This window comes from Homalodisca vitripennis, chromosome 1, assembly GCF_021130785.1.
Source record: "Homalodisca vitripennis isolate AUS2020 chromosome 1, UT_GWSS_2.1, whole genome shotgun sequence".
Taxonomy (NCBI): Eukaryota; Metazoa; Arthropoda; class Insecta; order Hemiptera; family Cicadellidae; genus Homalodisca; species Homalodisca vitripennis.
In genome coordinates this window covers 64508095-64522954 of record NC_060207.1, presented here as the reverse complement: position 1 = coordinate 64522954, position 14860 = coordinate 64508095, and the positions used below count along the sequence as shown (strand labels likewise).

The 14860-nt window shown below is 33.3% G+C and overlaps 1 protein-coding gene across 3 annotated transcripts in view; it reads right to left on the bottom strand.

Moving 5' to 3' along the window:
• The window catches only part of LOC124363323 (hamartin), a 102919-nt gene that overhangs the window by 65906 nt on the left and 22153 nt on the right, over positions 1–14860 (bottom strand). For all 3 annotated transcript variants that reach the window (XM_046818572.1, XM_046818580.1, XM_046818585.1), the window contains exons 4-6: positions 11730–11865; positions 9671–9783; positions 6713–6899 (exon numbers count right to left, since the gene is read on the bottom strand). In XM_046818572.1, coding sequence (XP_046674528.1) covers positions 6713–6899; positions 9671–9783; positions 11730–11865 — 436 coding nt within the window. The remainder of the gene's footprint in view (positions 1–6712; positions 6900–9670; positions 9784–11729; positions 11866–14860) is intronic.

Here is a 14860-nt window from a genome sequence, read left to right as displayed (position 1 = left end):
TAAATAGCATCTCTATATGTTTTTACACAAAGCAGTTTTTTTAGCAATTTCCAGTAGTGGTGTCATCCCCTCTTACGAAAAATACAAATCAACTAATCCAAGCATATACGGAATGAATGCTTTTCTTAACTTGTATCTGTAGTCAAACACTGCAATGTTTCCATTATGTTTCGTGAGGTGTTATAGCATCTCTACTTAATGTGTCTTGTTTAGTAACAAAATATGTGACCATTCTCAATAACTATAGACAAGTTGTTCTGCTCTTTCTTAAATATTTCTTCTAATACCTTAAATAGCATTGATAGCAAATTAACATGACAAAACACCCATAACAAAACAAAGCAATGTGGCCCGTCTGCACAGTAGTAATTGAGGTTAAGACCACGACTCACACCAAACTGTGCAGTTTTGTTTTAAGGTCTAACCTAGAAGTCCAAGACAAAACTATCATCCATCTTGAGTATGGAAGGCCTTACAAGATTTTTTTGTTAATACAGATTGTATTCCAAAACTAAAATACAATATTTATCTTTGTCCCTTAGTATTCAGTATCATGTCCAAAGAACAACATTTCAAGTGATTTTACTTGCAATGTTGCACCTGCAAGTTTTTAGTTTAAAATTTTTATTTCTCAGTTAATGATAAGACAATGAAATTTTCTCAATTAATGATAAGGTAATGAAATTTTTGCAATCAACGATAAAGTAATGAATTGTTATTTATGTCTATCATCATTTTGATTAAAAAATATACAGTTTAAAAATAAAAATAACCATTTTAGAGCACAAATGGATAAAATAGCAGTTATTTTGTTCCTTGAACATTTTATAATTTGTCTGTTGCAATGTTGTTTGGTAGAGCTATCCTATTATATTACATTACAAATCATATTCACAAAGTTAATGATAATTCAATATAAGTCAAATCTTTGTCTACAAACTCGAATGAATGAAAAAGCATCACAAATATAGCACAGTAAATATTTTTCTCATGCTTTCTATGTGTCAGATCAGGCCATGAATTTACCAACGCTGTAGAATGCAGCAGCCTACTGAAACTTCAATATTCTTAGGCTTAAGCTCCTCAATCATTCTCGAAGCAAGTTGAAATATCTAGTAATAGCACTAGAGGGTGATTTTTCAGATCTACTCCATGGCTAGTTTTGGATACATCTTGTATTGCATATGTGACACATTTCATTGTGAAGCATACACTCCAGGAGCAGGCACAATTTGTGGAAACGTGTCAAGACGATGGCTGTCAACATTATAAAACAATTGAGGTAGATTTCTATAATTCTGCACATTGTGCATTATCTGAAATCCAAACTAAGTACAAATTATATTTAAAACACTATATCCTTTGTTACATTTGTGAACTTCAAACTAAACTACATTTTAAAATACGTGTAAGTATTAAATCATATTGAATGAAACTTGGCATTACTTTCTGAGATACTAGATACTCGGGATAATTTCTTGGGCCAGATTCATACCTTGAAAAGTTAAAAGTTCCTTCTTACAAATTTAAAACTTACAACAACTCAGAAAGTGACAGTATAATAGAGAATGTGATGTAATTTTTTTGAATTATGCTGCCACATTTAACAAGGTGTCTAGTAAAGTGGCTTGAAGAAATTCCCTAACTTTAAAACCAAAAAAATAATGTTCTATATCCTGTTAGTGATAAAATCAACTGTTTTTTTTTTATCAGTTTTATTTATAGATATTGTGAGTGTCAAAATATGGTCACAAATATTAATCAAAATACATTGGTAAGTTTAAAAAGCTAATATTTACTTGGACAAAGTTAAAAGTAGATCAATTAAAGTTAAAACGATAAGATATAATGATAAGCCTGTATGTGTAGTATTTTGAATTTACAACCTGATCCCAGAAAGTTCCAGAAAGTCTGCAAAACTTGTCTTGCATATTCTGAATACTCAAATGTAATATAAAAGTTTGACAATTACATGACAGGGTGTTTACTGATGACAAGTGACTTTTGGTGACATTCAGTGACCTTTGAAGCAAATAAATAACATAATGTACAAAAAGCAACATCTTTACAAAGCAAAATTATTTTGCTAATTAAACTGGAAAATAAATGCAGATTAAAGAAACTATTTTTTCAACAATAATCTTACTTACTGTATGTATGTGTAGTGTTCAGCAGCCCAAGCAATTTTAATAAATAGCATTTAATACTTGTAAAAACAAATAAGACAATTTTGATTGACAAAATCAATACAAATACAAAGAATTATAGTTTAGTAATATAACTCTGCTTATTTATAGAAAAGTACAACAGCATGTTTTAGCGATCAGTATATTGCCCATAAACTGGAGTTCACAAATACATGTAACACGTGGTGATGCATGTCATATTTACAGTACTAGAAAATTTACAAAACTACGAGAATTTTTCAATTCGGATATCTATCTATGGATTTTCATACATAAAGTATCACAATAAACACAGTTTAGCGATTAGTAACTCGCATACTACCGATCAGCCGTCATCCACAAATATACACAACAGACTTGCAGTGAAGCATAAACATAAATACAAATCTGTACACAAAATATGGTTTACTGACCTAGGATAATTTATTAGTTACATTATCTATCAGCAGTTATTCATACACAAACTACAACAAAATCATGTTTTCGTATTGGGTAATTTGCATAATGCTGATTAGCTGTTGTATCACAGCAGCCAATATAAGCAGCCGATACACAGCAATCTACGAACGTAAACAATTTATTGCTATCACCTATTTCAAGCTCCTTAGTTTTCATCTCATGTGTCTTTCGATGTGTTGACGAAACATTGTGTATACCTAGTAACTTTCCTTTCTGTGATCGTTGGAAAATACATAAATCCAATACAGAATAAACAAAGATAAAAAAATAAATACCAACACAGCGCTACTGTGGGGCAGACTGCGGTCCATCATTGGGGTTCAGAAGTCTGCGGTGGACGAACTTTCACCGCAGACAATTGGACAGACTTTTGGACAACGATTTCGCCGGTTCACACGATTGGTCCATCTGATACTTCATCAAATACTTTCATCTGAACTCTACTTAATTAGTTTGTCCTTTTCGGGGGGGGGGGGGAGCAAGCCTAAGATACCACGCTACTTCAAAGTAATTTGCTGAGATTAAAAATTACAGAAATAGTAGATTATAAAATGAGCTTCCAGAATATATTCCATGTAAGTAAAAATGTATGGATATATTTATATTTATAGAGAATCTATTTATGTACAACAACACAAAGTACGACATATACTTAAAATAAAAGTTAGCAATTGCCTGTTTTCAGATAAGCAGCTAACGTCAGCACATAGAACCAAGAGACACGATGGCATTGACAAATATAGACATAGAAATACGAACATCAATTTAAATATTATTAATAAATTCCAGTAATTTGTTACTATATGTTTCTAAATAGTTGTTATACACAAAGAACTACAAATACTCGTTTCACTAATCGGTAATTTGCGTACTGCCGATCGTTTTTGTCCACAAATAGACGGAGCAGACTCTCGACGATAAGCCAAAATAAATATAATAAATACTAATTATGGCTAAAATATTATTTATTAAACTAGAGTAGTTTGTTACTTTGGTTATCAATCTACATTTTTTGATAAGGAAGGAACAAAAATATTTTAGCAATCAGTAATTTGCGTACTGCCAATCAGTAGTCATCCGGGAATAGAATTTTTTAGGATTCGAGATTCAGTTTCCCCATCTGTGTAGTATATTGTGAAATCGTGATTATTCAAGCATATTTAAGCACTTCTGTTGGTATCTGAATCGAGTAAAAAGAGCTCTGGTATAAAGTATCCACGCATGTTTCCCAGAATCCAAAATTCATGCGTAATGCACGCTTTTCCAGATTTTCATCGTTGGCGGTAGCCCTGGTTAGTCTGAAGAAAGTTATCTGCTACGGACAAACAGAAGTGCGGTTAGTTTGCAATCTGTAGAATAAGTACATAAACACCAGTACAGAACAGTACTTTCTACAGCTGCACCCAGAATACGAGCACAATTGATGTTATCAATTACTGGCTTCTAAATATTTTGTGTCAGCCTTTATATAATGCAAGAATAGAATTACCCCATCATGAAAAAATACAACTACAAAGTAAATAAACACACGAAAGACTGTAGTTCATCACAACGGTTCGTTAGATTATAGTCATAGACTACAAAATAACATGACATAAGGCTCCTTATACATGATGGACTATTGGTTTGAACAGTTAGAATCGTCCGATCGATCGTCATGTGTGCGGGGAAGTCGTTCAGGTAAATAGTTAATCAGAGAACTGACGGGATTTCTAGCCGTCGTTCAACCAATCCCGCTCTGACGATGAAACTGACATGCGTTGTTGATTCAGTCAGCTGGCTGTCTACCATATGTAGACTGGCGACAACATAAGCGCTACGTTTACTTTGGCAAGTAAAGTTGCGAGAGAATTTGCACAACTAATGTCGCATAATGTGAACAAGATTTATAATTTTACTCATGAGAACTGTTGCAAGTACTTGTACAACTTGTTACAGTTGTATCACTGGTTGTTCCGGGAGTCAATCAAAGTTTATTCACACATGGCAGTGATGTCTCAGTAATGTTTATAATTGAAATTTTAATAGTCGAGACTGATCTCCAGTTCTAGCAAACAACTGTCTGACACTGGTTGCGGCAGCGCTCATGACAGCTCTTGCACCCATTGAGACAAGATTCTTACATTCGGACATAAAAATTGCTTTAGTGATTTTTAGTGACTTCAACAATATTTAATTAACAATAGTTAATAAAAAGGCTGGAATAAATATAATTTTCTAATAACAAATGTGACACAATTATTGATTTTTTTTAATGGAGTTCATCAATGTCACTCAAATGGTCCTCCTCTTCTGGGTCACTGTCACTGCTGTCTCTATCCGAATCATCTCAAACTGATATAATAAAGGATTCTATAACATTGTCAATCTGGGGTACTAAGCTGCATAGTCCTTTTGATTTTCTCTATGTGCTTGCATTTTACTGACCACTCTTCTGCACCCATACTTCATATCTTGTCTTCACAGAGAGCTTTAGCTTGAGACATAGTACAGGATGTATTTCTCTTAACTACATAACCTTTGTCTTCAGCCCAAATTAACTCAATGGGATTGAGATCTGGATGATTGGTAAGGCGGAAGGCGTAAGATGTAATGATCCTCCAGCTGAACAGTTTCGTTCAAGGTGTACCGGACATGCCTTGGTTTATATAGCTCCACAAGTTTGTACAGTTCAGGTATAAACACATTGTCGCTGAATGGTATTCAGTTTTTTGAAAGCCACGCCTTTATATCTTTCTTCCTACTTTTTGAAGTTGAAATGTTTTCAATTTGTTTGTTGTGGTAGGGCACCTTATCGACTACCAGTACACAATTCGGTTACAAGTTCAGCCACACTTTTTCCTTCATCCACTTCATAAATACGTTCCCATTCACGTTGTCGTGGTAACTTGCTTTCCAACAGGTAAACGCATTAGGCACATACTCCTTCTCTCCACCCGCATGGATGATTACCAGTCTCTCGCACTTGGAAATCAGCACATGTAAACCTTTATTTGAGGTTGACCAAGTTTGGTTAGATACGTGAGATGATAGTATGTAAGATTCATCTAAATAAATTATTGGGCGTCCTTGCTTCCTGTAATTTTTCAATGCCATAAAATATGTTATCCTTTTCTCTTGAATTTCTGGATTTTCAATTAATAATTGTTTGCTGTTCTTCATCAAGTAAAACCCACCGCAAACTTTTCTCACAGCTCTAAAAGTTTATTATTTTCCTTAGCGCCTCCCTCAACACTTTTTCAGTCAGTATTAGATATTCTTAAATTTGAAAATTATATACTGGTCTCACTACACATTTATGGAAGTCATCTAATTGAATAATTGTTCTAGATTGTTGTTGGGTATTTGTTTCAAGTAGTAAAACTTGCCTTCTCACTGATCAGTAACCTTTAATTTTTTTAAGCTCACTATTTATTTGAGTCACAACTCACTCTGTTACACCACTTGCTGCAGCAGTTCTTTGACGAGCCTTCGACAACGGAATATTAATAGTCTGATGGCCTGTCAAACTAATGGCAGCGATCACTGAATAGAACAGAATACACTATTACTATGTTAAAGATTTTATTTATGTATTTATTTGATTTCACACCATCTTCTAACACAGCGACAATAGAAGGATAATGATAAGTGATAGGCCTACTAAAACCCTCTCAAATACTTATACTTTCTGAATAATTACTGTGATTTATACCAAACATTTGTAGTGAAGAAGTGAAAGGAATTTTGTGGCTTGTGTCCTATTAAAACATGATACTGTTGTTTCACTTTATTATACACAAATAGACTGTTATAGTTAAAGCATTCTCAAATGAAATCTATTTTCACAAACAATACACATAAAATAATCTTAAAAATGCTAAATTCCTCAACAAGAAACTAAAACAGATTCTAATGTTGACACTGACATAAATCAAAATTGCATCTACTGAACAAAATACTATGTACCATATTCAATCAGGCCAGGTATGTAATTATAGTACATTGAGAAACTTCGTTCTGGGCTACTCATCTAGTTTTCCTGAATGATGAGCATGCAGATGTGAAATAGGGAGAACTTGACTCACCCTGATGGTATGGTTGAAGATGAGGAGCTTGGTGGACTGGCTGTACTCAATACGCAAGTAGGATAGGAAGTTGCAAGGATACATCCCATAGAGCCGCAGGAACAAGGCATACAGCCCCATCTGCAGATGGAACAGTTGACACTCCGACAGCTTATTAGGGTTTATCGTATCAAATTTTGCCAGATGACTGCAAATTAAAACATGCGTTAAATTTTAGATAACAATAGCAATTACAAATAAAATTACATAGTGATTGTTAGTTTGTGAACATCAGTGCTGACAAAGACATTTACTGCAGTTCTCATGACATTGAAAGGTCCATACTTATATGAAACGTGTGTTTTTTAACTGACACTTTTACTAAGTTAAGTCAAAAATTAATACAGTAAGGAAAATTACAAGCACCGACTCAGCAATCTCCGAAAAACATTTGAGAAACTGTTTAGAACTCCATTCAGCTGTTCAAAACATCTGATTTGTCACTTGAGGAGCTGGAAAAAATGTAATTTATGTCTGCCTGTCTGCTGTCCGCATGACCTCTTGAGAACAAACTGTCCTATAAACTTGAAATTTTGCAAGAAACTTGATTTGATATAAGCAACATGAGTTTGATGATGGTACATGTCACTCCATGGGATTTGGCTGTGTCAGCTAATATTTTTACACTGGTATTATGTGTAACTATGATGTCAACGAGAAAATAGCAGAATAAATAGATTTTTAAATTTTTAATAAACAGAGTACAATTATATAAGGTTTCAACATGTGACATTTTTATTCATAGAGGTGCAAGAAAAATAATAGAGTGGAAAGTCAATGTTATAAATTGGTGACAATATTTGATTTCAGCGCACTCTAGCACTCCCTAGCTACCTCAATTGAAATTTTATTATTTAGACACTGCCATGAAACACAACTCAATGAATAAAAATATGAATGTATCATGTGGCAAGATATCTTGAGAAAGTATTCATCTGTAACTAAATTCTGCATGAAAATGTCATTACTAAATAAACAAGAATAAGCGTGAAATTTGTCTAAGCATCATTGAAGTCTATCACTTAGTAGGCTGACACAATTTATCTTTTTCCTGCGTAAAAATTCATTTTCTATATGATGTCTATTTGCCAATACATCCACACAAGACATCTTGAGAAAGAAATGAGCTATAGACTTGAAAGTTGAATATAGTCTCTGCGAAGCCTGTTATGTGACACATGGTGTGATGTAATCCTACCTTGTAATAATAAATCTCAAGTCAGAACAATAAGAAAAATTAGAATAATCTGAGGACTAATTGCTTGAAACAAAAGTCTTTCTAGTATTTTTAGAAGTCTCAAGCTTTGAAAAAAAAAAGGTAAAGGTAAGGGATGTCCTATTTTATCAGGTAAAGTTAGGGCAAAGAGTTCCCCTCACACGTAACCTGGGAACCAATGGCTTAAATGTAACTTTCAAACTAACACTATTAATTAGGGTAGGTGTGCAATTGGAAGGACAGTATCGTTTAGAGATCTCCCATCCTCCTTGAGAACAGTCGCACTTGAATTGTTTGACTCGGTTATCATGCTATCACGAACTTACCCATTTAGACTGTGCCATTGGCTAAGCTTTAGAACAGGGTGTCCAGCCAACTTCAATGATGACATTCCTGTACAATTTCCGTATTCATCAAGTACATATTTAAAAAATTCCAAAGTAAAAGTTTTTGTAGTCCTCGCGAATCTTTCCCAAGGTTAGTACAATGGATACACAAGGTACAACAATAAACAAGGTATAGGTAACTTGCGTACTGCTGATCAGCTGTCGTCCATTTATATATATGTGCAACAGACTCGCGGCGACATATGTACATAAATGCAGATCTACTAGCAAAATATAATTTACTGAACTACGATAATTTGTTGATTAGGTTATATATCCACAGTTGTTCATGTACAAACTACAACAAAATCACGTTTTCGCGATCGGTAATTTACGTAATGTTGATCAGCTCTGAGAATATATGCAGCAGACTTGTGGCAGTCTACGAACGTAAATCTAATACTAAATGCAAGCAAAATACTATTTCAATAAACTCAGACCATTCATTAATAAGATTATTTATTTACAATTTTTCAAAAATAAAATACGACAAAAATGTTTTTGTAATGGGTTATTTGTAAAATGAAGAGGTGAGTCTTACACCTACCAAATTGAGTCTTCTCAATTTTACCATTTCAGATGGCAAATTTCTATTGTCAAATCCCGTTGATTGATTTTCGGACCCAAACCTTTCTTGAAGATTCTGTAGATTGGAGATTTGGCATCGACACATGACAAGTTATTGTCTCTATGCCATAAAATGGATATTTTAATCACAAATTTATGTGACTAAGTCATAATCTATGATTTTTTGGCAATTTCCTTGAACCCTCGTTAAAATCCGTATAACTTTTCCAGGACTTTCATTACCAGTAAATACTCTACAAAAATAACCGGACAATTATCATGGTCTATCATTAAATTCCCATGCTTTTCCATGACTTTCTCCATATTCTTGAATTCTTTGACCTACCCTGGTTTTCTTGGTCGCTATAGACATAGACTGGATACTAAACTGATTCGCCGGCACAATGCCATGACGCTTTCACTGGTGCAGAGTGCCCTTGAACTGTCAACTCATCTAACAACCCTCTATCCTCTCTTTCATGAAGACCACCCTGTCAAATATCCCTAGTCTTGATCACAAAAAAATCAGTGTTATACGGACTTCTTTTATTTTGAATTTTTTATGCATTCTTCTCAAAATTCCTGTACATATCCCACATTTTTCCCATACACAGTACATTTAAATACAACTCTCGCACTTCCCACACACTGGACACCCTGCAGAGTCTAATTTCTTCAGATGTTTATAGTTATTCAATGAAAGTGCCTCAATTTTAACCAATAGATAGTACTGGTACTTGTATGACAGACCTGAATACTGTGAACAGCTCTTGAAGACAGCTCTCCATCAGTCCTGCTACTGTAGGTAGGAGGACATTAATCACAAGCAGTGCACTCATCAGGGGAACGATTTCCGTCTCCGTCTGAACATAACACAAGCAATTCTTACTTACATAAGAAAGTTAACTCAACTTCATATTTATGTCTATTCCGATCTTTTTAGAAAATGATTTTCCACTTCTCAATTCCTCAGATTACTTAAATTCTCAGTTCCAAGTACAATGTTTTTTTTAAATACATATTTTTTAAACATCGGATTTTTACAGTAAATTGAATAATATCCTGTCTATGAACAGGCTTTTCTTTTAAGTCCTATATATTTTACCTGTATTTGAAAATTCTTTAGAACAACTATTAATTTAAAATTTTGTAGGAAATTACATTTGATATCTACACACATTTCTATCAGGTGTTAAGAAAAGATCATATAATGAAGCAGAAAAAATTTCTATTCTGTATTAACTACAACTTTTACACAATCCTCTTCTCAATTATTTCACGGTATCATGTGAATTTTGCACTTATGATCCAATGCAGTCAGCCATTGTCAGTAAGTTCATAACCTTTGCCATTTTTGCTTCAACATTAAATGTTATCAGTAATACAACAAATAAGATATTAATATATAACTTTTACTGTCACATCTGTTAGTTAATGCAATAGAACTCCTCTCCAATCTCTCCAGTTAACAGACATTAGAAATGAAAGGGTCTAAGATACAATAAATAAAATTAAGTTATTAACAATTAACTTACAAAACTTGAATCTTCTAATATGCAATAATCAGCACATAAGCTGAGATAGATGAATCAGGAAAATATTTTGGAAGAGCCAATTCTGATCTATTTCTAATCTTATTGTATATGCGAAAATGTATTATATCTGAAACCATGTTATCTTTGAAATAAAACAAATTATTGTTATCCTCATGTTTATAAAAACAAATTAAGTGTAATGAAGTTTAGCTGTTTCATTCATCTTTAATACATATTTCTGTTTTCATCAGTTGACTCATTCAATAAAAGAAATTATTAAATAACACAGACCATCAATCCTTTTGAACAGTTACAGGTGGATAGGTGTGAGAAACCAATTATTGAGTAAAACCGTTTTAAAACAGAGGATATAGCAACTTATAAATTCAACGATGTTTGAAAATGTAATCAAGTCTGATTAAAGCATAATGTAGCAATAGCGAATAGCGTGGCTAATGAACATGATGAGGCAAGATCTGTGTCAAAAACTTACTGGTGCACTGTGATACATACTACAGCATAATGTGGTAGTAATCTGTGTAGTGGCTAATGAATATGACAAGGCAAGATGTATCTCAAAAACTGACATGTTCAATGTGATACATATTACGTGCATAATGCAGCAATAGCGAATAGCGTGGCTAATGAACATGATGAGGCAAGATGTGTGTCAAAAACTTACTGGTGCACTGTGATACATACTACAGCATAATGTGGTAGTAATCTGTGTAGTGGCTAATGAATATGACAAGGCAAGATGTATCTCAAAAACTGACATGTTCAATGTGATACATATTACGTGCATAATGCAGCAGAAACTTATGTAACATGAACCAGGCATGAACATGACAAGGCAAGATGTGTCTCAAAAATATACATGTGCACTGTGGTACATATTAATGCAGCACAAATGTAAATAAACTCGGCACATACAAATATGTAACTTGACTAAGTGGCAAATATTTAACCCAAAACTTGCACCATCATTTAAATGTTCTGTTCTCTATCTATAAGTAGGTGGTTTACAGGATTTTAGAATGCCTCACATGAATATTCAAATTTATTGTATAATATCCTACTTATGGGTTGTATAGAATTCTTTCATTTGTCAATTCACTTTTTCATTTTTTTTACTCCACCATTAAATATGTGTCAGATGGTATAAATAAAAATCACAGAATAATATTCACGTGTTATAAATAAGCTACAAGGCTGAAGATAAATACTACTGTTAGGTTACACATAGAAAAAGTCTATCCAATAGCCTACATTACCTTCAGTAATTTAAGAAGATCTTTGAAAAGTGAATGGCGAGTTATTTTGAACAGCCATGTTGGTTGTCTCCGTACAATATGCCCCAACAGAGTCAATGCTTGCAATTTGTTGTTGCCACGTAAGCTTTCTGAGAATCTGGGCAACAAACAGATGTTTTTATCAAGAGTTAGAACGTACTCTATGAATGTACACAAGTTATTACCTAATGTCCTATAAATATATTAACAATCTCAAACTTGTACTGTAAGCTAAAGAAATCAACATAAAATTGTATTGACTTTAATAAAAAAAAACAATAGATTTTTAACAGAAAGTGACTATTCTTAAGAGATTTGGAACTTCTAAATATCATTAGAATAGTAATTGGAATTTTATCCTGGTAAATTATCAAAAATCAGCAACATTGCTCATATTCAAATACAATTATCAATAACACTTCCTTCATCTAGTTTGCTTATATAATGCTGCTGATATACAGCCAAATTGTTCAGGTTAACCTTAACTACAATTCCTGATTTTTATTACATTTGGGGATGTACTTAGGGCAGTTCAGACAGACTCACCAAAGATTGAGATTGACTAAATACAGTTATACATATAAAAAGCAACTGCTTTCAGACAAGATTAAATATCATTTATATGTACATTTTTTTATCACATAGTGTCAGTTGTCATGTATTACAGTTGTTGGCAGCTGCAGGTTTACCCGATGCTGATTGGACTTAGGCATAGGAGTAGATTTTCAACATTGACATGGAATGTTGTAACCTTTATGATTTGCAACACACAATGATAATCTACTATTTATTATTGACATTGAATAAAGGTCTATAATATCCCTTACAAACTATTTAAGTTCATTGCTTAAGCAGCAAACTAATTTCAGATAATTTTAAAATTTTTGTTAGAATTGTAAAACTATTACAAACCAATAGCTTTTTATGGTGGCAGATTTAAATATCGTAACAAAGATTTACAGATTTGAACCTAGACGATCCGAACTTTACTTTTCCTCTAAAATACCAAACGGCTCCAACAATAAAAAGCATATATCAAGTGAAAGTGAGTAATATACTCTACAAAATTACATATAATACATCCGGTTAATGGAATAAAAATAATTTATTAAGCCAACAGTGAGTTCATATTCTTAGATTTCTTAGACGATTCGAAATTTACATTTTTCTTTAAAATACAAAAGGGCTCCAGGATGACGCATGTACCATGTGAAAGTAATTAATGTACACTACATTGTGATATATACAAAACATTTGGTTTTATGTGATAAGAAATGTTTTATTAGGTCCTACCAATGAGTTGGAGTCCTTCAAGTTTTACTGTAGACGGTCCAAACTTTATGTTATTCTCAACACTACAAAAAAACCCCATGCGAAGAAAAAATAGTTTTTGAAGAAAAACAAATTTTGGAACATCTACGTGCAAATTTAAGATTTTGAACTCATTGGTAGCACAATAAAAAAATCTCAGCTCATAAAACCAGTTGTATTGCATAACAATATACAGGGTGTCCAGCAACCATTCGAACAAACTTTGCCACATTGTTCAGCAGGCCAAAACTAACAAATAATGCAATATAACAGGTACCCTATTTCGCTTTGTTTAGCGTCTGTCTGTCTGTATGTGTTTTTTGGGGAAAAAATTATTACTCAAACACCACTTAAGATACAGAATTCAAACTTAACAGTTATATTAACCTAGTGTTGGTCCTTTTCAGTGAAAAAAAATAAAACAAATATCTCATTGCATTTCAATATGGCGGCCGTTCAAAATTTTCAAATTGTATTAGCTTTGAAACGGCTACTTTGACAACAAATTCACCAGGATAACTTTTTTTAACGTATTTTATTACCAATGCAACAATTTTTGTTTCAAAAAGATTGAATAACAAATAACTGAGTTACAGCACCAAACGTAAAAACAGGTTAAATCCATGCATTGCAAGTACATACAACAATGTAGTGGATTTTTACGAATAAACTTTTTAAGGTTCTTTATTAAAATACTGAACAATTATTATAACCTAAAAAAAATATTACTATCATTTTTGTTCCATTTACAGTAATCAATGTGTTACACACACACAAATAAAAAAGAAACAAACTATTCACAATGCTCTTAAAAAAACAATAGCATAATATTACATGAAAACAGCTGACCAACAATCAGCAACAAAATCAGGTGTTTTAAATGAAGAAAAACTAATAAACAAACTATCAAGACATTGTTGAGCAATTCTATGTTTTGAACGTGATTGTCACTGTTTGAATGTTCTGTTCTTCTTTGTAATTCCTGTTAGTTTTTCCTGTTAATTTAAATTTCTTTTATTACTTTGTTTCTTGTAAGATATGAACCGTTTTACTTTTGAAGAGTATGCTGATATTCACTTTGTGTACGGACTTGCTGGAGGCAATGCCAGATTAGCTAGCAGATTGTACAGAGAGCGCTTTCCAGATAGGCTGCACCCAGTTCATAGCGTCTTCAGTGCCGTTCATATTCGTCTTAGGGAAACTGGACATTTGAAAAATAATGTTGTAGAACGGGTAAAATCCGTACAGACTGTTGATTTTGAAGAAGAGGTTTTATTATTCGTAGAAGAAAACCCCTCCACCAGCGTTCGCGCTATTGCTCATAATTTGGATGTATGCAAAAGTTCTGTGTGGAAAGTGTTAAATGAAGAATGTTTGTGCCCTTACAGACATCAGAAAGTACAAGCCTTAGAACCTGCAGATCTTCCTCTCAGTGTAGACTGCTCTCGTTGGTTCCTTCACAAATTAGTTGATGAACCCGATTTTTTAAGGTATGTTCTCTTTACTGACGAAGCGTCATTTACTCGAGATCGCATATTTAATAGCCGAAACAGCCATTTATGGGCTGAAGAGAACCCTCATGAAATTGTGCTACGTAAGTTTCAGCACAAATTTTCTGTCAATATCTGGGCTGGAATAGTAGACGGATATTTGATTGGGCCACACATTATACCAAACAGACTGAACTTATGAAGTTTTTTTGAGGGAAATCTTACCTGAGCTGTTGGAACATGTTCCTATTGAAACTAGACAAAGAATGTGGTTCTAACACGATGGAGCACCGGCTCACTTTTCCCTGATTG